At 40.5% G+C, this 23766-nt stretch overlaps 2 protein-coding genes and 1 long non-coding RNA gene across 4 annotated transcripts in view; 2 read left to right on the top strand and 1 right to left on the bottom strand.

Moving 5' to 3' along the window:
• Window positions 1-3971, top strand: part of LOC113035988 (uncharacterized) — a 17287-nt gene extending 13316 nt beyond the window's left edge. The window contains exon 6 of the mRNA XM_026191941.2: window positions 1306-3971. Coding sequence (XP_026047726.2) covers window positions 1306-1437 — 132 coding nt within the window. The 3' untranslated portion in view covers window positions 1438-3971. The remainder of the gene's footprint in view (window positions 1-1305) is intronic.
• Window positions 3758-8072, bottom strand: LOC113035993 (uncharacterized). Its single transcript, XR_003274412.2, has 3 exons — window positions 8005-8072; window positions 6853-6962; window positions 3758-6705 (listed from the first exon to the last, which is right to left on the bottom strand). It is a non-coding gene; the product is annotated as an uncharacterized LOC113035993 (long non-coding RNA).
• Window positions 7488-23766, top strand: kcnk6 (potassium channel, subfamily K, member 6). 2 transcript variants are annotated; one of them, XM_026191944.2, is made up of 3 exons: window positions 7488-8507; window positions 15950-16342; window positions 16476-17106. In XM_026191944.2, exons 1-3 carry the CDS (start codon window positions 8192-8194, stop codon window positions 16571-16573), a joined length of 807 nt encoding a protein of 268 aa, XP_026047729.1. In that variant the 5' UTR covers window positions 7488-8191; the 3' UTR covers window positions 16574-17106. The 2 variants fall into 2 exon arrangements, with proteins under 2 accessions (XP_026047729.1, XP_026047728.1); XM_026191943.2 differs by lacking the exon at window positions 16476-17106 and adding an exon at window positions 22257-23766 and having other exon boundaries at window positions 7516-8507.

The following is a 23766-nucleotide window of genomic DNA, read 5'->3' as shown; positions in this document are numbered from 1 at the left end:
AATCTGGGTTATATCCAGATGTGCAAACGTGCAGCGCTGACATGGGGGCCTACAGTTTATCAGACAATAGATGTTTACATGTGTCGTACTGGCTGTGCAGCAATGATAAAGCATGCACAAATCAAATGTTCACTGAAGGTCAAAGTGATATTGTTTACGCAGGCGACAACAGTGGAGGACAGGATGAAGTAGGGTGGTGTTTCAGCTGTCGGGTGTTTAGTGCAAGCCAAAATTTGAAGGTGAACTTTTATTTTGTTTATTTCTGCAGAAAATAGTCTGAAATGTTGTCAGTATGTCTTTTGATTGCAGGCACTTTTGCAGCATCTGGACCTAACGCAGTACCTTCAGCAGTCTCGCTGCCTCTGGTTCAGATCGAGTGCTCTTTTGAAGTAGGCCACGTTTCTGTCAGAGGGGATGTTTGCTGTCTCTTCGGCTCCCTTGTTAGCGTTACCTAGATTTTCCTGATAGATGGCTCTGTTTGGCACAGGAATGTCTTTTTCCATATTTTTCAGATAACTTCCCTTGCTCACATATCGTGTGTTATATGATGGCTATGTGACAAGCAGGTTGTGGACGCAAACTCAGAACAACTGGAAACAGGAATGAACGTAAAAAAAAACAGTTTTAAAACTGAATATTCATATTAATACAAAACCTAAAGCAAGAGCAAAGAATTCAAATACTAGCAAACTTCAAGGAGACACAGAACAAGGAGATGCACGGCCATGAGGGACAATCTGACAAGGAAAAAGGACAGACTCAAACAATAGATTCAAGATAACAAAGGGAAAAGTAGCAGGTGGCAGCATAGCTGAGGACACTTGCACCAGCAGAATTCTGGGTACGATCCGGTGATGTTGATGTTTTCCAGATTTGTGTGTTTATGTGTGCGTTTGCAGATCCAAATGGAAGTTTTGTTATAAGGAGGCAGAGTCCAGTTCAACTCTCACATTAGAAATCTCAGTTTATTTACAGATCAGGCGTCCTGAAAGAGAGAGGGGAGTGTGAGGTGTTTTTTTTCTACAAGGTTGTCAGTGCTCCCCCTCCTCGTCTGGGCTCACACCTCACAGTTCTGATAATTGGTCTTCATTGTAAGATCCGCAGGGAAACCACGCTCACATCTGCTGTGTCATCCTAATCAGAGCTAATGGCACTGTGGGCTTTGAGCCTACGACAAGTCAATAATTCTATAATTATGGATTTGATTTTATCATTTGTTCATATTTGTTGTAACCTTCTCTCTGGCTAGTTGATAAACTACGCTGTAGTCAGCTGTGTTGCTGATTTTAGTTTTCATCTTTGCAGGAAAGCAGACCTGCTTCCTCGACAGCAAACTGCCGCCTCTCCCCTGGCCTCCCCTCAGCCAATCAGCATGCTCAACATGCCGCTGCTAAGCGACGGCTGTCCTATGACTACAACAGGAACATCATGGAGTAACTCTGTGGACCTCAGCTCTGGTTTGGCTGTCAGCATTCACAATGAAGGACTCCAGGTTTTAACATGTTTCCCGAGGCTCCGGATTCACAGCATGTTAAACTGCAAGTCAAGCACTCATCGACCTGCTGACTCTTTGCACACTTCCTGGTTATTTAAGCCTGAGACAGTGAGGAGAGCTGGTGTCTCCTCCACCACCTGCTGATGTATACTGGGGGAGTGGTTTTTTTTATATCACGTGTTCATCACCTTGTTCACTATCACCACTACCACCCATTAAGTCTCCACCTTATCTACTGAGATTCTTTGGAGCATTGTGACCCGTTACAAGGTACACGCCGCCACCTTAAAGGCACTCTAATTTTTTCCTCCATAAACAGAAATAGATCTGAAGTACCACTGCTTTTTGTCTCAAGGGTAGAATAAATATAAAGGAGATAAAACTCACATGGGGTGAACTTAAATAATAAAAATAAATATTTAAGGCAGAAGAAGTCACTTTGATGAGTGACGAAACGTTTCTCCCACTGAAATCGCTACGTCCAGATGAACAGAATCAACCTTTTGGGGTATATAAGACAACGTTTTACACACATTGGCGGCCCTGTTATTCATGATTTTGGAACTCTGACATGCCGGTTGTTTAGCTTTCATTTGCAGTCTCTCGTTTTTTGTCGTGCAGATATGGAAGAGTGTAATTGGGGCAAAAAGTTATTGCCTCCAGTGTTGCTGATCTAACAGTCAAACAAAATAATATTGCACTACACTACAGTTTAAATTTGAAATAGATTTTTTTATTAAGTAGGAAAATCCCAGTTCTGAAAAAATGGCATTCTTCATATACTATATGCTGTATACTGTAAGCATATTCATAGAATATGTCAGGCTGAAAGGGGAAAAACATCTGGGGTTATTGGTTAAGTTTCAAGCCATTTATAACTCATGAAGACACAGCTTTACTTCATGCAAGGGGCCTTTAAGGCTTCTCCTTATTTCCTGTCATGTATATACTCTTACATTGATGGATGCTCGTGTTAAACATGGGTTCAAATATTGAGCCTAAAGCTCTGACGTCAGACTACTCCAAACACACTTTTTTTTCTACTTTTTTCCTACATATCATTTCAGTCACACAGGTGTGGCTGTGAGCACTAAAGCCCCGCCTACCTGTGTTCAAACCAATCAGGAGAGGCTCTAATACAGCTTTCAGACGGAGTATGAGCTGGGCGGCTGCATCAATGGCCAGTGTGAATTTTGAATGAGCAGAACAGGTACAAGACAAACTGTGTCAACATGACATTTTAAATTACCCAAGCATCTGTACTTTTCAGCTATTTCAAATTGGACTAATAAGCGATTGTGATGGAGGCATACATGTCTGTATTATTGAGTGCCAAGTCAGGTAAATGGGAACTATCCAGAAAACTAGATTTGTAGTTATATTTCCAGCCACGTTTTATGAAAGTAGCATAAAGTTCCAGTCTTCCTCCCGGAAAAGATCTCTGGGTTTAATTAGAGAAGAAGACTCGATGACACGATGCTTGTTTTTGTTCTGTAGCTCCATTAATGTGGTGGCCTGACCCTTTGTAACAGCTTCACTCCTCCTCAGTTTTCCTGTCTGTAGCACCTCTACAGATGTCACCATCACCTGGATTCATGCACACGTTCAGTAGAAGTAACAGAAAAACCTTTTGTCTAGTCGTGTCATCACACAGAAGATCAAAGTTGAGCATTGTTATTTTTTTCAAAAGCCTAGAGCAGATATAATAATGAGTACTAAAGAAAGATCAAGACTTTTTGTTTTAATTTTGTTTACATTTGACATTTTGATGCATGTGCTTTCATTGTGTATTTGCTACTGAAAAGCCAGTGACAGGAACAGGTCTCAACTTTGTTCTGGTTCCTCAGAGAAACAAGTTTGTCTTCCAGTTAGTGCCAACAGAGAAAGTGCCAATGTTTACGAGGTTACGGAAGTGATTTCAGGAGGAAATGTTTGTCTTGTTTCTCAAACACACTGAAGTGGACTCAACAAAAGCATGTGATGTTCCACCTTTTTCTTTCTTTGTCTTTCTGTCTCGCTTCTTGTCTGCCGAATGTTTCAGTACATTCGTTTTAGTTCAGCGCTGTTCTGTAGTCGAGTCCACTTCATGGGCAAAACTTGAATTTAGCTGCCAGTCAAAATGATATTTTATGAGAATATTGTTCACATTATGCCGATCATGCGCCGCGTTTCTAATTTGTGTCACCTCAGAAAACTTTAAGTCGCTCTGTTGTGTATTTCAATTGTTAACTCTGTCATCTGTGATGAAATTCAGAATCAGTCGTGTGTGTGTGTGTGTGTGTGTGTGTGTGTGTGTGTGTGTGTGTGTGTGTGTGTGTGTGTGTGTGTGTGTGTGTGTGTGTGTGTGTGTGTGTGTGCGCGCCATTTATACAACATTTAAATTCTTGAAAAAATTGGATATTTTCTGTCACAATGAGGAGGATCCAGCTGTCACCTTGTTGACTGATGTAATAAAATGATACTGCGTGCTGGCTAATGCTTCCTCCTGACATGCAGAATTATGTGACCTGTTGATTTCATGAAGAGGGAACCACTGGCTGACTAGTAACTCGGATAAAATCATCACATGGTCTGCTCTTCTGGGCCATGTTTGAACATTTTGAAATCCACTCACTCAACCTTTGTAAATATTACGAAACGAACAAATATTTTCCAGACAGACCAAGAAGAAGTCAGACCTGACGTAATTCAGCTGACGTCTCATGGAGTCAATGAAGGTTTTTCATTGAGCTTGTCATGAAAAACATTCAAACCCATCCATCTTTTTTCCTAACCACTTATCAGATTCACGGTTACCAGCTGTCAGTGGGTGATGACCTATCCTCAGATTTCTGGAATCCGACCAAACAATTAATGAACATAAATATGTTTTAGGTTTACTCTTTGCCAAAATTGCTGCACATTATTCTAATTAATATATTAGCACATATCTACTTTATTGTTCTATGGATTAGCGTGGGACTTTGTTCATAAGTCCATAACTTTGGTCCATGTTTCTTATACTTATACAGGAAATATATAGATACAGAAAATATGTCTCGTCTTTGTGAAAGCCATTGATATAATTTATCAAGACAACTTAACCTGAAGAGGCTTTGATACGAATGTTTCTCGAGAATAGAAACTGTTGTGCGCCTGACAAACAGAAGCTGTAAACTAAACTGAAACAAGAAAATTCTGAAAATTAACTGTGAAACCAAAATAGAAACAAATTTTTCTGCTTTGGTTAAAAACTGACCAAACATTTAATAGACTGTCATTTTCACACTTTCACTTGAGGAAGTTTGAGGAGAATAAGGTCACGATATTTTCCGCAATCATCCTGTTTCACATTTAGCTTCAAACATGTCTCCACCTCTGGAGATACTCCACATGGTTCAAGGCAAAGGAGCTGCACCGACAGGGGGCGTAACACACATCTCCTCTCACTAGCTGTAAATATTTACTGCTCTGTCCTCACAGTTTCATAATCTGTCGTATTTTGGGAACTGGAGAGTTAAACACCGTGTGATGGTCACCACTGTTGGGCGGTGTTGAGAAAAGTTCAGAGCTGCAGGCCATGTTTGAAGGACTGATGATAATGTCCCTGCTTTTATTCTAGCACCATTTAATGTTGGCTTTTAATAACATCTATTTAATTGATTTTCATTAAATATTTGTTGCACATAGAGCCTAATGCATTTTGTTATATCTGCCTTTTACTGTCACGTACCCTCCAGTAGGTCAAAGATTTCATTAGTCTACAGGGCAGAATTCAGTTAATTACCTGCAAAGCAATTAAAATTAGTCTCACTTTGACTCTGTCATGCAAAAACATTGCATTATGTTGATTTTTAGAAAATATTACATCATCAGGAAAAGTAAAATCTGTAAATGTCTACTTTAGAATAAAATCCCTGGTATTGAATATGTGAACAGTCATCAACTTCTGCAGGATTAATGACACTTAATGCTGCTTCTGTAACATATGCAAAACCGTGTGGAACATCAGAAAACAAGCCAAACGTCTGCTAAACTTGATGGCCTGTGTTTTAAATGTGGCTTCAAAAAAAACAAACTTGATAACAGCTGCTGAACTGGTAAAAAGCTGCTGGTCACACGGCAAAAGATTTCTGGCCTGTTGGCTGTTTACCATCACAGCCTGACTATTAATACAAGGACATATAATAGTGCACATTGTGATAACCAACTGGGACATTGTGTGAGGAAAACAGCGTGTAAAATATCAAGCTGCGTTCTTGCATGTAATAATTCATGTTGCAGACTGCGAGAGGGGCTGAAGTGATTCACAAAATCACTGCATACAGATGCCTGTGAATACAACGTAAAGGAATTTTTTCATATTTATAGAAGATCATATCTTATTTCAGCTTTAGCAGCACTATCGCCTAATAAATTCTATTTTATTTTATCAGAAGCTGAAGACATGGACTGGTTTACTTTTTAACGTGATAAATAATCCAGTATTAGCGAGATTATCCTGTGTGGCATGTCACCATCACCTCTTTCCGAGATCAGTGGCGCAGAGAGAGTTAAGCACTTTATTTGCTGAGTCAGAGCAGCTGCCTGCCCGCTGTGCTATCATAACAGAGCTTTATACTGCAGGGTAGAAAACAGGCAGATGAGCAGCAGACTGCCCTGACCTCACCGTTTACACCGCATGAGTCAGCTGGCCTTATGCATAAACAGCACAGACAAGCCAGCGATTACTTCCAGGAGAAGCAAACAGAGCACAGTGAGAGTGTTTTGTTGTACCTAGTAACCGCTGGGTAAGAGCCGAACAGCCCAGGAACTCCCATCTGACCTTCACATGAAGCGGCAGATCAGTTAAGTTTCCGCCAACTTGAGTTAAAGGGGAAGTCCAACATTTGTGGGAAATACAGTACAGATGACATGCATAGCTGTCCAGGCTTCTTGAAGGACATTCAAAGCGCTTCTTTGCAGCTTGTTCTCTGTCATGATGATTCCACGCTGCTCTAATGATGGTGGGGTTAGGACTAAATTTGGCTTAATCACGGTATAAGACCAGTTTCAGTCCAGTTCTAGTGTAATCTGGCATATTTCTCTCTGTTCCCTTCCTTAAGACGGGCTTCTTGACAGCCTCCCTTACACTGTGACCATTTCTGCTGAGGCTTCATGAACAGCTGGATCAACCGAAGGGCCAGATGTGTCTCTCAGGCCTGTGTCAGGTCTTTGCAGGATTTTTTCCCCTTTAAGGACATGAATTTCAGATAATTGAACTTTTGTTTTTCCCAAAACATTGACTAACTTGCAGTTTCTATAGATTCAAATAAACAAATGGAACAAATTATGTTTTTGTAACATGGTGTACTTAGAGATAAAATTACTACACTCACACTTGTAGCTGCTGAAGGGACTTTTAATTAAAGGGGACCTGTAATGGTCACGAGCTGTCCAGGATGTCCCCCACTATGGTAGCTTGGAAAGGCTGCAGCCCCCTGTGACCCTGAATTGAATAAGCAGAAGAGATGGATGGATGGATGAGACATGAAGTTTTGAAAAATAAGACCAATGAATGTACAAGCAATCCCTTTGAGCCAAAAGCTCATGCTTCAAACAGTTTTGGGGTTTTTTCTCTCCCTGGCTCTCTATGATGGCATCAGTACCTGGTCAGCTCAAGCACAACAGCTCCACCCACCTGTTGTTCAGGTGTTGTTCAGTGAGCAGCAGTTGATCAGCAGCAAAACGAAAAACTTTCTTAAAGGGAGGGGTAAAGGTAGTAAAACAACCTTTCAGATAGAGGATGAACTGAGGTGCCACACAAAGGCCCAGTGTAAGACAAATAAAGATTATTTTGAATTTTAAATCAAGATAAACAGTTCTAATATAGTCCAAGAATAAATCATCATACATCTTTTGTCCATGTGAGCATTAAAAATGCTGTGGAAAGGCAGTGGGATGATCATGGATATCATGGAAACTGACCAGAATTCCTCCGTGGCAGAATAGACTCAGTTTACATGAAGAACTACTGAACAAAGATATGAACACTGGAAGAATTTAGCGGATTTCATAGGGTGTTTTCTTCTTATCATCATCAGGATCCAGAATGACTTTTCTTCTGCTTATCAAAATATTGAATGGCACATTCAGAGGAGGACACAGGAGGGCTAAATGTGTGGAAGGGTGTGGACTTCCTCTGAGCCCAAAACATGCGAAATAAAAGCAAAAACACTTTGGGCCGTAATACGCAAGAAAAAACGGTATTACTGTTCCGTAAGTAAGGCAGCACGGTGGTTAGCACTGTCGCCGCACAGCAAGAAGGTCCTGAGTTCAATTCCAAAAGCCAAAAGACGCTATTATTCTAGTTTTTCTTTTTTTTTCTTTCTTTCTTTTCAGGCGTTTTTTATTACAAGCACAGAGATTTTTTTTTTTTCTGGCGATTCTTAAGAACAGTGGTAATATTTTTCAGGCTTTTCTTGAAATTAGGGACGGGTGTATCACGGGAAAGATGTGATCATTTAAGTCTAATAAACGAATAAACGCACCTGGATTCGTGCAGGACCCAGGATGCACAACGGACTCTGAGCTGAACACACCCCCTGTTCCTGCTGTGGGAGGAGGATGCAGTGACAAGGAGGGGTTCAAGTTCAATTAGGACAGCCCCCGAATAGTTTTCACACAAAGAGGAAAAGAGAGGAACAGAGTGAGTAGCTCCAGAACTAAACCTAAGACATGGCTTTAGTAGGCAGGTCGTGGCTGTTGCTCGTAGGCTTTATATTGTTTTATGTCATCTACCTGCTTTTCGGAGCCCTGATTTTCTCCACCATCGAGCGGCCGATGGAGGACAAGCTGCGACATGATATGGAAGTTCTGAAGAAGGAGTTTCTGAACCAGAGCTGCGTCAGCGCCGCGTCCCTCGAAAACTTTCTGCTCAAAGTGCTGGCGGCCAACAAGTACGGCGTCTTCCTCATCAGAAACGCCTCCGCTACCTCAAACTGGGACCTGGCATCGTCCATGTTCTTCGCTAACACTCTGGTCACCACTGTCGGTGAGTGCAAACAAAAGTGAAGAAAGTTTGGCGAGGAAACACCTGAGGGCGTTTTTGCGCACAGTGGAGCCTCGGCAGTGTTACGCGTTACCGTAAACTGCAAACAGGCTGAACCAAAGAAAGTCTGCAGTCCATTGAGGGGACGTCTGTGGCTTTAGTGTGAGGAGGGAAACACAAAAACAATGCTGGGTTAAATGCAGGTGGCAGTTTTCTGGAGTTATGTTGCCACGTGTTATGGATGTTGTAGCTGTGACTCAAAGCTTGAGCTATTTAAGATCTAAACGCAAACCGATGTATCGATCTCAGGGGAGAAAAAAGTTTCCACTATACGTTGTTTCCTTTTAATCTGTAAATCTGTAAAATTCCCAAATCTGCGTGTAGATGAGGGAAATTCCCTCATCATGTGATTTATTTCTGGTCTTACTTTGAAAGTATGAAAGCAGGTATTTAAGAAAAGGGGAAATTGATTATCATAAATTGATTATCATACATCGGTGATGTTACCAAAATATTCGTGGGTCTTGTGCGATCTGAGCACCTGCTCGGTGTTCGGTATGTAGCAGCCTGACCTGGATGTTACAGGAAGTGAAGGTGAGAGCAGAATACATCACAGAGGTTTTTGTGGGACCAGCCAGGTTGTCCACACTGGGTTCTTTGTGGTGTTCTGCTGGCCTTGAACGACTCCCTTACCTGCAGGCCCAAATATAAAGCACATTGCACCAAATCCTAGTTACTTAAGTGTTTGGTGATACGATTAGTTTAGTTGTTTATATATTTGCTTTGTTTTTCAGGCTTTAGGCTGGAGGGAAAATGGTATTCTGTACACGCAAAATTCATATCAGCGGTGTCCGTGTGTTGGAAATGGGCTTGGAGACTTTAAAGTCATAACTGGAGAGCTTATGACAGAACCAGAGTAGATACTGCTGCATGATGGGAAATGTAGGATCAGATCATTTCACATTAAAACAGAGGGTTTAGGCTTCCTCTTAAGTCCTGCTACTTTATGAGAGAAGTTAAGTGACAATGCAAGAATTTCATTACAAATAACCTTAAAATTTGGCAAATTATTCTATGGTGTCATTGCAATCACGGGAGTTAAATATACAATCATGTGAAAAAGAGTATTCAAAGGACTCTTGTTTCTTTAAAAAAAAGAAAAGAAAACTAAGTGATTCAGTAACTTAAAGGTTTTCTGTATAATTAGCAGTCCCTCACATCTTTGTGAAGCCACCCACTCTGGGGCCTGTGGAGTCTCAGATGTAGTTGTTGGGCATTGCACAGTCTGACCTTGGGGTGAGTTTGCAGGGATGTTAACAATTCCACATGCTTCCTGGGAATCTGGTGAAATTGTTGACACAAATGCTCAAATGCTCTGACCAGATTGTGCAGAGACAAGTGAAAACTTCCTTTTTCACATGACTGTACATTATCAGTAGGTTTTCTGGTCCCAGGCTGGGGGAAAAAAAATTCATTGAAAACTTCCGCTGAAAAAAGGTTTGAGCAAAGATTGGTTCGATCCTTGTCTGGGCAGCTAAACATGGATTAACAAAATCCTGCATTTAAAAAGCCCTTCATTCTACACATTTCGTTTTATTTTTCATGCATTTTTACCAAATAGCTCCTCGTGTTGTCGAAAATATCCAGTGAGGGTTTGCTGTGGATACACAGTGTCATAAAACAACACCCTTGACATTTAATTAGACACACTGGGCCTCTGTGGGACGCTCTCAGCTGAGCCGCAGAGCTGTCTGTCGTTCAGAGGTACAAATTCACGCTCTGCTTCCAGAGCTTCTCAGCCGGTTTAGTTATTGCCATTAAAAATGCACATTTACCTACATTTTTTCAACACCCAGTAAAATGGTACAATGTGCACTTAATTTTATGTATTTCCTGTTTAAACAGGATGTTGAGGCAAAATGCAAAAGCAGTGCATGGTGGGCCTGCCAGCAAGGCATGTTCTGAGATGTTAAGTAACAGGAAGGAAAAATGTTTGTCACAACGTTCTCGTGTCTGTGATTAAAGCTGCAGTTTCAGCCACGTAATTAACCTCAGCTGAAAGAAAAATGACTAGAAAAACAAGCCAAGCCAGATGGGCGGTTTGTAATGAGATGGCATTCAGGTCATACTTTTTGTTTTGATTTTTAATTGCTGTGAAGTACAGTGCTGTGCAAAAGTCTCAAGCCTGTCCTTATTTCTTAATTTTGCCAGGAAAATGGGAATGCAATGTTTTATTGAAACCTGTGCAAACATAAATGTAAATTCAGTGCATAAAGCAAAAGCGGAGTTTGTACAATTCTGATGAACCTGAGAGTCAACATTCGGTCTGATCGCCTTTAATCGCCAGCACAGCCTGAACTCTCTTAGCCACGCTTTCTTGTAATTTCTTTAATTAGTCTCAGGATCAGTTCTTCAGGCTTCTTGGAGGACATTTAAAGCTCCTGTTTGGATATTTAGTGCTTATTTGCTCTATTCTGTCACGCTGCTCCACTAACTGCCACTCTATCCTCATGGTATTGCAGTTATCAGTTTGGGAAGAAAGAATTGTTATTCTCCACTCAGACCAGCTTATGTAAAATGATGGACTTTGGTGCTTACAGTTTCTTTAGCAACTGTTTTGCAAATCTCTGTGTTATAAAACACAGTGTATTGGTCCAGTCTCAGCTACACTGGCTTGTGGTATCCTACAGAACTAAAGTTAAAATACTCATATATATAAAATCTTACTTGAACTTGTACAATGTTGCATATCTGACATTTTGTCTCCTCATAGTCCAACATGCCCTTTTAGCTCCTCCACTGCCAAACTGTAATCTGTTCAGTACTCCTGACAGAAAAATTGGGGATCCATCTGTTGCAGTTTTTGAATTTTTATATGTGGACAATTTTTATTTTTATTTTTATTTATTTTTTTTTTAAATTATGCATGTGAAGCCCTTTGAATCACCATATGTGATACACAGTAGAATTGAAATGCATCATGTTAAGGTCCAGGCGCTGATGGAGCCAACCTATGACTGATGGAGAAAAACACAATGGAAAACTAGCTTTGTGTGCTTTTTTTGTACTGTTAGTGTGTTTGGAATGACTGTTTCCAGATGGCACTGCATGGTTGATAAAAGTCTGACGGTACTTTTCTGCATTCGTAATTCCATCAATTGTGACAAGATCGCCAACATCTGTGGCTGAAATGCAGATCTAAACCATGACAGAGTCTCCACTGTGTTTTACAGATAGGTTTTAAACACTCACTGCTGTGCCTCTGTATAGTGTAGGAACTGTGACAGATTTTCAGTCCAGATAACTGCCCCTCCCTGAGCCCGGTTCTGTTAAAAAGGAGCCTTCCTTCCCACTGTTAACTGATACTTGCTCAAAGGGGCTTGTTTGCTTGTTGGGATTTCTCTCTTTATTATTGTAGAGGCTCTATTTTACAATTATAAAGCACCTCGGGGCAGCTGTTGTTGTGATTTACCGCTTTATGAATGAAATAAAATTGAATTGAATACTCAGGGTATTTCTGATGAGACTAGGGGTAGGACTCAGATTAACTCGTGACATGTTATTATCACGGTATGGTCAGACAATCCAGTGACTCTGTGATACATTGCAAAACAATTATGCACAGTATATCATGATATCTTTGTAACTGAAAAATAAATAAATACCCCAAAAAAGCTGGAATTATCTATCATTGCTGTATCTTTGTGCGAATTATCATTATTATTCAATATTAACATGGCAATATTGCCTCCCTTTGTGCTATACTTCAAAGATATTGCAGTATATTGCCACTGTCTCACACTAGCTTGTGATGTGGTGGCAAATCTGAATTAATGTTAAAGACATACTAGATACAAACCTGTACACTTAGATTTTAATTCTAGCTTTAAAGTTACAGAAAGAGTATGCATGTATCAATGACTAGAAAATAATGGGCGAAGGTCAAACTACAGAGCAAACGATGTGTCTGCTACGCCCTCATGTTTGAGTCTTCCCAGTGTCTCTGTGTGTATAACCAACCTAAAGAGTAAACTAACTGTTTAAGATAAAACTGTAAGAAATTAGCTGTCAAGTTGGCGACTTGAGCTTGACAGTTTTTGACGACTGTCACAATCAAACATCTGCAGCAGCTGTCTTCGTGCCGCTCTTATTGCACTGCTGCTCCGCTGTGTTGGCAAACTGCTGCGAAGGCGGTCACATTCACAGGCTTGCTGTTATAAATGACACTGGCGCATGATCGCTGAAGAAATGCAAATTCATGCATGAAGCAGAACAGAATGGCCCTTTGTGTTCAGCAGAGGCTGGGTGACACTTCCTTAAATGGTGTAACGTGTTTAGCTGCGTTATGATCTCACTGAGTTTTTTTTAACATGCCGGTACTCAATTCAAGGCAAAAAGAGGAAGCAGCAGATGCACTTAGATAGTGAAATTTATAGTCTCTCACTCCAACAAGTATGTTGAGTAGAAGGAACAATAGTTTGTTTGTTTTTTTACGATCAGTGGACATTTTGGGGAGTAATTAAAAAAAATTTCAACCTGCTTTACCACACACCACGTCTAGATTTAAGCTTTAGTGACTGACATGTGTCCCTAACAGCAGGGAGAAAACCTCCAGCTCATGTTCTTTGTAATGTTTGTCAGTGTCACTGTTGAACTTTTGGACAGAGCAAAGGTGGGAGGGGGACTTACTAAAAAGTCTGCAGGCAGCTAACAGCTGATGAGCCGGTATAGCTGGGACCGAGTGGATGAAATGTTACACTGCACATTGGATAAATGGCATATTGTCAGATTTTAAACGCCAAACAACAGCTTCCATGTGATTTTTACATGCCTTCTAGTCAGAGGCTGACATCATTGATCAAACACTCTGCGCACACACCCAGAGACGCAACACTTACTATAGGGACACAAAAGCATTGAAGATAAGAGCAGAAATGACAAGGACAAAGTGACCAGGAACACAAACTACTAAGGTGTGACAGAAAGATGGCCACAGATCTACATCAAAACTGCAGCGCTATCAAGAAGCTACCAAAAAAAGGAGCGAGGTGCTAATAACTGTGCAATGATCATAAAACATGCAAAACGATCACAAAGAGAAGCAAAATTTTCAATTTCCCAAATCCATTTTACAGGGCGATACTTTTTACCCTGATTTGTTTACATTCTTGATTCAGTCTTCTAATGTTTGTGTGTGTATATATGCAATACAAACAACACAAAGAACAATAGCTCCACACTAAGACAGGCCTGTAAGCTCCTGTGTTTTGCTGGTTTTAAAAAAATATGAGAAACGTTATCTCCGACCATGCCATGGCTTTAAATATGCATGTGACAAATAAAGAACCTTGAACTTGAACTTGAAATGTATTTGTCTTATCTAATTTTGTGTACCCTTTGCACTGAATATGCCCCTGGATAGAAACTTTAGTTCAGATAATCTCACTGAGGCTCTAAGTGGAGCTTTGGTAGTGTCAGAGGCATAACAGGGTAAAAGGGTGTTAATTCAATGTAATCTATTTGTGACAACTACTGAAGTGACAACTGCAAAGTCAGATCAAAGCCAAATACATCAAACCAACGGGCAATATCAGCACTGGGCATCATCGTGTGGAGCGGTCTGCTTCGGTCAGAGTGATGCAGATTTCATCAGCAGAGATAAACGGTTCCATGTGTCCGTTATCAAGCCCTCCAGTTTACACTAAAAGTGGGAAATGGTACTTTCTATGGTATTTGCTGCTGTCTGGATGAGTATAGTCCACTGCATATGTGTGCGCGTGTGTGTAACGTCACAGTAACTTTAGCTACATCTGCCTTGAACCTGTGCTTGCTTTGAAAGAGAGCTCACGCTGAACTCTGTTAAACGCCCGAAGGCTTCGGTTTAACTGACAGGAGATTGTGTCGTCATCTCAGCTGCTCTGTAGTCAAAGTGACATCAAATCTTTAGTTTGTGAAACACGTCATGTTTTTAAAGCATGAGTTCACGACCCCCTAGAAAACAAAGGCTGTGCTCGTTCTTAGCGTGCACATCAACATTGTCTCATCAACATTGTGACCACGTTCACGCTGCAGACAGCAGACCAGTCTGTGGCAATAGAAACATTTGCCCAGGTTTTTGTAGTCGTACACTTTACACACAGCTCATGTCCTTTGGAGATGATTTTGACAAAGACAGCTTTGTACTTTGAACACCCGGCAGCACCTTTGTAAACACATCATCCAAATGTGGCCAGTGATTTGGATAACGTTATTATGGCAGGACTGGATAATAATGTTTTCTTTATTACTCAGGAATGTTTGTGTCATTCTTTTACAGGCTAAAAATACTATTTAAATAAATGCAGGCAGAATTCAGACTTTTTCTCAAACAGCTGTAATTTAAAGGGCTACAGATGTTCTGCACAGGCGGCGGGCTGGATGGTTGTTTTATAGCTCCATTTTAAAATGAAAGCTGTTTTCTGGCGTTTGTGTAGTAACCTAATGTTTTGTGATCACATACAGCAGATGGTGTGCTGTTTGCACAAACCAAATATAAAGGAACTTCCTAACCCCCACCCCGGCGGATTATTTACATATATATTTACACTGTATAAACAGTTTTACAGGATACAGTCCTTTCTGGTCTTATCTTTCTCTGGTCAGTACTCTGTGCGTCAGTGTTTTCAGTCTGAGGTACTTTTAACTGCACTCAGCTGTTGTTTTCGTTCCTATCCTTTGTGTTGCTGTAAAGCTTTTATATCACGCCACCAGGTTAAAGCTCCAGCAGAAGATTCATTTGCAGTAGTTTCACTTCTGCTGGTAGATAATCCCTGTAGGCAGTTGTGACAGATCCTCAGTGAGTTGCTTATGCTGGAGTCTGAATTTTATTTTCTTCCTACCAGCACTGGTACCCTGACATTGACTAAAGCTGCTGTTTTTCTGTAGCTTCAAGTTAAAAAGTCTGGGGCAAATTACGTGCTGCTGTTGCAGCCAATAACTCTACCTGACTCTGTAACATCAGTGTGCTCATTAGCACATTAATCCATTTTTATGCTCTACAGCTGTCCAGTAACTCATTAATGTTATAATGCTCCATTTTTGCTAGAAAGCTTTGGAGCTGTATTGACTTGAGTGCTGATGATCAATGTGGAGGCTGCTGATTTGACTGCATTATACTGTTTATATATTGTTTTTGTGCATCTGAGTTATATCAGTAAGGACAAAATACATAAGATCCCTTTTTTGTAATCCAATACAGTTCAACAGCACCAGAAATAGCAGCTTGCAAAATCACAATACAGCTCAAATATTTTAAAGTGTTACATTAATGTTTTTAATTAAATTACATTTAGATTTATTGAATGACTCTCGTAAAGAAAAAGCACAACAATTTCTATCGTGTCTTTTCTATCATCTCATCTAATTTCCCACTTCCTCTAAAACTTGTCATGTTGCTGTTCCTCCAGGTTATGGTCAATCCACTCCTCTGTCTGACACTGGGAAAGCTTTCTCCATCTTCTACGCCTTGTTAGGAGTTCCCTTTACCATGCTGGTGCTCACCGCCTGTGTCCAGAGGCTCCTGTACCCTCTGGTCCTCGCTCCGGTGAGCCTGCTTCAGAGATCAGGCCTGGAGCCTCGGCCCGCCACTGCTGTCCACTTTGTGTTGCTGCTGTTTCTGGTGGTGCTGTGCTTTTTTGTGGTGCCAGCAGCCATCTTCACCAAGTTGGAGGAGTCCTGGAGCTTTTTGGATGGCGTCTACTTCTGTTTCATCTCTCTGTGCACCATTGGACTGGGGGATTTTGTGCCAGGGATGCAGCCAGAGCAGAAGTATAGGACACTGTATCTTGGTGCTGTCATGGGTGAGTCCGTTTATTTGTAGACTAGAAATGCATTCATCCAGTGCACTCAATTAGAGTGCAGCCACGGGCTGAACCAGCTTACAGCTCAGATAAACCACATTGTTAAAGTAATTTTTGGCTCTTTTTCTTACAGGCGGGGGACTTGCTTCTAATCAAACCGATGTTACATTACTTTCACAGACACAGATTTTCTCATTGATCATGTCAGACTTGCCTGTTATTAAAACATAACGCATTAACGCTTAACAATTCATGTATAATTTCTGTGTAAGGGGCTCAGGTCAAATTTGAGTTAGGACACAGAGTTAGGAAAGTTGGCTTAGAAAAAGAGAAATGAATCTGTAATATCATCAGATCGGCCAGATTCTAACATAAAATAATAATGGAAAAAAACAAACTGATGTGAATCCACTTAGTATACTGCTGATAACCACAGTTAGGAGGAAGCAGACTAAGGTTAAGTTAAGCATAAAGAAAGCTAATTTTGTAATGACACAGACAAATTCTTTGTGTACAGATAAACATAATCTGATTCTGAAAAAATCAAACAAAGAGCTGAAAACTGCAGCTCATCTAGTGGCCACAAGAAGATCATTCCTAACAGCAGATGATATCAAGATGATTATCTTGATCAAGACTATATTTCTATCAGCTGTGCACCCCTTATTACTTGGCACTGATTAGCAGACACTACTACAATTTAGCTCTAGTCTGTAACGTATTACTCCACCTTTTCATCCAAATACGGTCACCTCTGGCTGTGAGGAGCGAGGTTTTAAGATGCTGAATTCAAAACTAATATTTGGTGCTATGGCAACTGCTTCAATCTTTCATTTATGGTCTGAAAGTGAAGCTTTTATTTGGTTTGGATTTTATGCTAACACAGATGAAGTGCAAGCTGTCCAACTATGTTTTAAGTGGATTTATTCTATCCAAAGTTGCTCGCTGATCCACTTCACTTTAGTGGATCAACTTATGTGGAAGTCATTAGTAACGACATGGCCCTGAAGTCACAGTCCCAGGCTAACACACCTCTTCTTTAAGACTGCTTATCTGTATTTTTGAGAAGAAGGTGTTGTCTCATCATGTCCCAGAGCACAGCAGAGCTCATATCAGTGCATGTTTAAGCTCAGAGTCGGGTCTTACAAACATGCTTTAAAATTGCATACCACCATTTTTAATCTTAGTCCTAATCTCACAGTAAATGTATCATAAATAAGTAAAAGCAACCTTCTGAGTTGGGGTTCAGTGCTTAGGTGACTATATTCATGTCTGAAATTTCTGTATAAAAACTTGCATGTGCACGAGGATATGCGTGCCTGTGATGCCGCACACAGTCCAGCCAAAATTTTAACTCTGCTTTAAAATTTTGCACAGTAGTATGCTAAGAATAGGGTGAAATGAAATACACAAAGAGAGGTGGGGAAGAAGGTAATCATGGATAGAATAATACATCCAGTACAGTGTGCTTTGAATGTGAACCTTTTATTTACTGGAAAATCTCCACGCATTGTTTGAACTGTGGTGACTAAAGATGAGTAAATACATGGGAGCAACCAGGTTTTTAACCTGGACAGCTCCTGTAACTAACCACCAAACACACTGTATGTGACCTGTGACTTGCACTAAAAAGAAAAGGTATCATTTATTTACCTCTAACATAAATTAAAATAAAGCATTAAATTTGTTCCAGCATGATAGAAAGCCGGTTGTTTCATGGTGTTTGTGCTTTGATGTTGATGATGGCTAAGAATATAGCTGAAACTCCACTGCACCTGTGGGTGTGGTAGCAATGGTTGATAACCTGGGTACATGGCACACGCCGAGGTTGCTGTGGTTTGCTTGTGAGGGTCACACGTAGCTGCTACATGCCTGCAGAGCTGTAAAGGGGAGCAGGTCCACCACAATATCTGAAACACCTGCAGAAGCACAGAGTGAGAGGAGGGCGGTCTTTCCAAAAATCATTAAAGAGAGAAGTACTGGGGGCCGAAAAGTTGATAGTATTTTTTTAAAAAGAGAACTGGATTCAATGCAATGAAAGGAACTGCATGAGATGCATTGAGATCTGTGAGTGTAGAACATATTGGCAATATGTTCTACACTCACAGATAATTAAAATCTCTTGAATCTTTTTTTGTCCTGCTGCTCTGACAGAAGTTGACCTTTGTGGCTTTGTCTTCATTCTCACCTCTGATGTGAGAAGTAACACCTCTCGCTGCCTTTTTCTCGCTACCAAGTCAGGGTTGACAGGTTGGCGGTTCCTCATAAATTGTAAATTGAAGTTCACTCTTCTGTGTAGCTCGTTTGAAGTTGAGCTGACTTTGAGGAGAATCGCACAAAAACAAAATAAAGTGATATCTGACTTTGACGTTTGTTCTTCGGTAAGTGCAACAGCACTCAGACTGTGAAGTCGGGCGTAAGTGCTTAGATCAATCATCGGCTGTAATTATAGCCCACGTAACCCCGGAAGACCTTTTTGTTTAGTGGTATATAGACATCCATGTCCATGCCAAGCATAGGAAACAAAGAGCTCTTGTCTTCAGGATGGAGTTGAATTGAAATCTATTATTCTATGCGTGCATTTTTTTTTCTTGTGACCCAATGAAATAAAAGTTAATTTAGGTAATGCTATAAAAATGACAGATAAATGCTCACAGGTGTTTGAAGGTTACTTATGAGCATTAAGACTGCCTCGCCTTCTGGAGGGTTTTCATTTCTCTGACTTTGACCAACATCTCCCAATTGTGTCTGAAAATCGCTGTAATTATTGGGATAATTATGAACTCTGGTGCATGCATTCAAATCCTTTTCATTCTGCACCAACACTCGCCATACTTTACAGTGCAGCTAAAATAAGGAGGTGACTGTGGTGATCAATACACACTTAACATCTGCATGTTAAGGCTCTCTGAGCATTTTAACAGGCTGATGTTAACAGTTATCAGTTAAAGTCGAGCTTCTAAACTGTTTGTTTTATTAGTAAATGAAGACTGTGCTCTTTATAGAGTGCATTTCCATAACATGTTTATTAGTGTATGATATTATGGAAGGGGTATTTGTGAGAGGGCTGCACTAATAAGCTTATAAAGAGATAATTATGAGCAGAATTGAGTTCTGTCACGACAGTCCCCGTTTCTCAATTGCCCACCGCTGTGTAGGAGGGTATTCCCATATGAGTCAAATGTGCATGTGTGCGTCGTGTTTAAAACCTTACTTAGATGCCCGTCTGTTTTTTCTGGCAATCAAAAAAAACTCTGTTATCACATGATGGAGGTTATTTCCATAGTCGGCTGTTGTTGTTCAGCTTCTTTGTGGGCTTCCTTTCGGTAATCGAGTCAGAGCTGGAATGACCTTTGTGTCTAAAAGCAGGCTTGCTGTTTGTTTGTTTTTTCTGTGGGCTCGGTCAGAGTGAATATCTACAGTGAATATCTGACAGACACACACTGGGATGAATGAGCTCTGCTGTTTACAGGATTGAGAGAATGCAGCATTTCACACAGTTTCTTTAATTTTCCTCAGAGCCCTCCAGCAACTTAACTAGGAAGGAAAATTCACCCTGTAGTACTTTAACTCCTTTGATCTCACCTGTTAACGTGTTTCATTTTGATGAGGAGCTCAGGAGCTCTGCTGAAAGCTGTGTTTTCTTTCGTGTTGCCCACAGCTAATCCCTTGACTTCAGGTTGGAAGGAGGCCGAGTGGAGTAGCTCACAGGGACCGGCGATGTTGCTCTCTTGTCCCTCAGGCTGCTTTATATAACAGTGTAGGTCGAGTCAGATTAACCCAAACAGCCCCTGGTGGTTCTGGAGAGGATTAGTGACAGACTGCAGCCTGATGCATTGTTCCTCAGCCGAAGTGCTGTGTGGTAAAATTGAAAAGGAACCTATTTTGAAAACTGAAAAACTACTTTAGCTCCTCTTCCTTCTAAATATGCTGTCATGGTTATGCATTGGTAGCAGTGTAGGTGCTTTGAAGAGCGTTGCAGACCTACGTTTGCATGCTATAGGACTGTGTTCTGTCACTTTACATTTGCCGTTTGTATAAAACTATATATATTTATGTATAACTCAGAAAATAATGCAGATGTGGTAAATGAGAGTAGGTAATCTTCTGGACAGGGTGCTTAAGCAGTTTTCTGTTAGCAAAGACGTTTCTATCATTTTCAGTCGTCGTGCCATTTTCTTGAGCATTATGAGAATTATGAGTTTTCCATCGCTCCTGCTGATGGTATTTAAGTCATTCTTTGCAGGATTGTGTGAAATTAAGGTTGAATGCAATACGTACAATGAAGTTTACTATAAAGCTATGCTATTTAAAGGCTTCAGACATGTTGAAACGTATTTTGTACAGTTGAATACATCAGTTTTTGCTAACTTATTCTCTGTGTGTGTGCGTGCCTTTCCAAATCATGTCCAATCGACTGGTCGACTGCAGTCAAGTTGTAGAAACGATGTTCTAGAGCAAACAAAACCTTAGTTTGGCCTAATACCCTCATACTTGGGTGTCAGGCATGTCCAAGTAGGAGGAAATCCTGGGACAGACCCAGGACATGCTGGATAAATATGCACCTTGGTTAGTTGAAGAAGAACAACCTTGTTAACCTTATGCACGGGTTGCCTGGTGGGAGACAAACTTTCTCCAAACAGTCACGGTGACTGACTGGAATCGCTCTCTGATTTGTGACTGTTTGCAAGTAATTGCTGTCTACTTTAAAAACAGATTGATTCCCAGTATGTTGGCAATCAGTCTGAGTTAGTTTGCACCAATAAGCACAACCTTTTGGCAACTTATACCAATAACATCTATAATCACAAACTGATCGTAGCTGCCAGCTTGACCCTATTAACTTGCAAACTGAAGAGACTGATCGCTGCCTAAGTAAGAACAAGTCAAAACAACTCGCCAACTGCTGCAGGGCTCTTCCACTGCACTGCAAATAAATACCCGGGAATCCCCGAACCTAAAAAACAAGTCTTGCTAGCCTTTAAATAAAACTACCATAACCTGAATGACTGGCAACCTACACAGATACAGTGAGAGGTAAATCTTCTGGGAAGTTTGGAGTTTAAACCAATCTTAAACTCATCACCAGCTGCTGTTTTTAACCATGATGAGTTTTATAGTCTGTGAGAACAAGATTCAAACTCCTAGTCAGACTAATTCATATGAAACATGCGTTACATTTGTAACATCGAATGATGTTTTCTTAGAGCTGGCCTGCTTGTGCTGTGAGTGACTGCTGCTCATGGCCTGAACTCCGCTTAATGCACACATTACACAGTAAAACCACACGGATTTCTTTAAGGCACTCGCAAGAATCAGAGCAGAAGTAACAAAGGTTGAGATTTTATTTTCACCTTTGCCACCTTGAGGGCACTTTTGTTCTCCTTTTGGTTAAATGAATGTTTAAAAATTGGTTGTTAGTCAAGTGTATTCGGACTTATTTTCTCTTTACCAGCTACATGAGTTTGTAAGTTTCTTGCTTGTCTAAGATCATAAAGTAACCATGCATCTTTGTAGTATTTATTTTTAATTAATACCAACAAATAATATACTTTAAATTCTGCACATAATGCACCACACAGCTATTTGTGGTTGCATGTACTGGTAGTGTACCAATGCCTAAAAGCTGTAAAGAGCTTTAACATTTTCATAACCTGCTGGTTTTCATAAGCTGATAGATTTAGTATCACACCTGCTGCAATATTGCTTTTTCCAACCTCAGTGTTGCATAATAAACAGATCACCAGCACAGTCAAAGAGAGAATACCTACATGTGGTTTTATGTGGTATTTGGAGCCACAGCAGAAAGGCTGAAACATTTATCGAAATTAATCACCAGTCAAATTCTGTTAAATATCCTTGCATTTAAAAAAATCCATCCCTTCCCTCCTGGCTTCTCTCTCTCTGTCTCCAGTGTACCTGTTCTTGGGTCTGATGATGATGTACCTCTTGCTACGCACCTTCCACAAGATGTCTGATGTGCATGGCCTGACTACCATGCTACAGCTGCCTCGCTGTGAAGATTCTGACCCGGATGAGGACAGAGAGCCCATCGTGGATCACGGCGAGAGTCCCCAGAGGCAGACAGAAAAGGGTGCCAGCAATCACCTTGAGCCGGGATCACAGGTGTCCTACAACACCATCAACAGGGGCTGAGCTGTGAGGACGGAGAGAAAAGGGAAAGAAGCTCCATCTCTCACAAATCCTTACGTCTTGAACCACTGATGGAACATGAGGACTTGGTGGGCTGATTCTGAATTCTTTTCTTTTTTTTCCTTCTTCTTGTTTATTTTCTTCCTTTTCAACTCATTTAAAAAAATCCATTGGAGGAAACATTAAGGAGGATTGAGATGAGTTTCAGGATTGAGTATTTGAGAAATAGAGGGCCACCAAAGAGTTTAGGAGTGGGTATTGCACCTCGTGTTGCACACAGGGACAGATTCTCCCAACCAGGGCTAAAAGGAAAACATCTCCCTCTGACACACCAGTGTAACTGTGCTGTTTACAGTCAGGATTGCACATGATGGGCTTCGGCCTAAAACTTCTGATACAGTTTAGTTGTTGTTGTTGTTGTTGTTTTTGTTTGTTTTTTTTACCTTTTTTGTTTCCTCTTTGGTCTTCTTGCTTTTCTGCGACAGGTTTGTCTCACTGACAAACAAATATTGTCTTTAATGTATTTGTGCTGAAGCTGAATATTTTACATTTTTATGTGGGTGCATTCATTGTTTATCTCCTTATTCTTCTTCCTGGTCAAAACACCTCCCACCTATTCATCCATCTATGTTCATAGCACTGTCAGACTTGAGCTAGTTTGAACCTTTCTATCTTTACACCACAAATGATCACAACTGCAATAAATTAAACTTATTAAAGCTTGAGATCATTACCTCAGATTGAGTATTTGAAGCAGCAGGAGCGTTAAGGGGAATCTTATTTAATCAGACATTGTTTAAGTAGTCGTTTTTATGTGGGTAGGTCATGAAGAGCAAGGAAGCCACAGATGAGCAGTTTACCTCCTGCTTTATGCTGCTGCCCCCTAGCGTCTGCCTGTATGTAATGCAACATTGATAATTATGTCTTTAAATGTTCAACATAAGAATGGAGGGAGTGAACAAAGGATGAAGAAAAGAAAATGACACCAGATAAATAAAACTGAGCGTTTAATTGTGGTGAATAATTTTAAGAGAGAACCAAATTTTCAAACAAAAACCTGTCCACATCTGTGACTTCAAACATCTGGAATGGTGTCCATCAGAGAAACACTTGAAATGCACTTTAATAGTAAAACTGATGTGAACAGTAAAGTTAAAAGTAGTGAAGTTATCCGATACTGTAAAATAAGTTGTGTGTGTGTTGTAGTGTAGTAAAATGTAGCTTGTATTCACTATGAAAAGTTGTAAATTAAAGAAACTTTGTAATGTGTT

This window comes from Astatotilapia calliptera, chromosome 14 (assembly GCF_964374335.1).
Source record: "Astatotilapia calliptera chromosome 14, fAstCal68.1, whole genome shotgun sequence".
Classification (NCBI taxonomy): domain Eukaryota; kingdom Metazoa; phylum Chordata; class Actinopteri; order Cichliformes; family Cichlidae; genus Astatotilapia; species Astatotilapia calliptera.
The sequence above is the reverse complement of the archived record's forward strand: the minus strand, read 5'-3'. Positions and strand labels throughout refer to the sequence as shown.

What these genes read in the sequence shown, in the direction of transcription:
- kcnk6 (XM_026191943.2), top strand. Translation starts at nt 8,192, where the DNA reads ATGGCTTTAGTAGGCAGGTCGTGGCTGTTGCTCGTAGGCTTTATATTG. An exon ending in CACTCTGGTCACCACTGTCG is followed by an intron (nt 8,508 to 15,949) that starts GTGAGTGCAAAC and finishes CTGTTCCTCCAG; the next exon opens with GTTATGGTCAATCCACTCCT. An exon ending in GTATCTTGGTGCTGTCATGG is followed by an intron (nt 16,343 to 22,256) that starts GTGAGTCCGTTT and finishes CTCTGTCTCCAG; the next exon opens with TGTACCTGTTCTTGGGTCTG.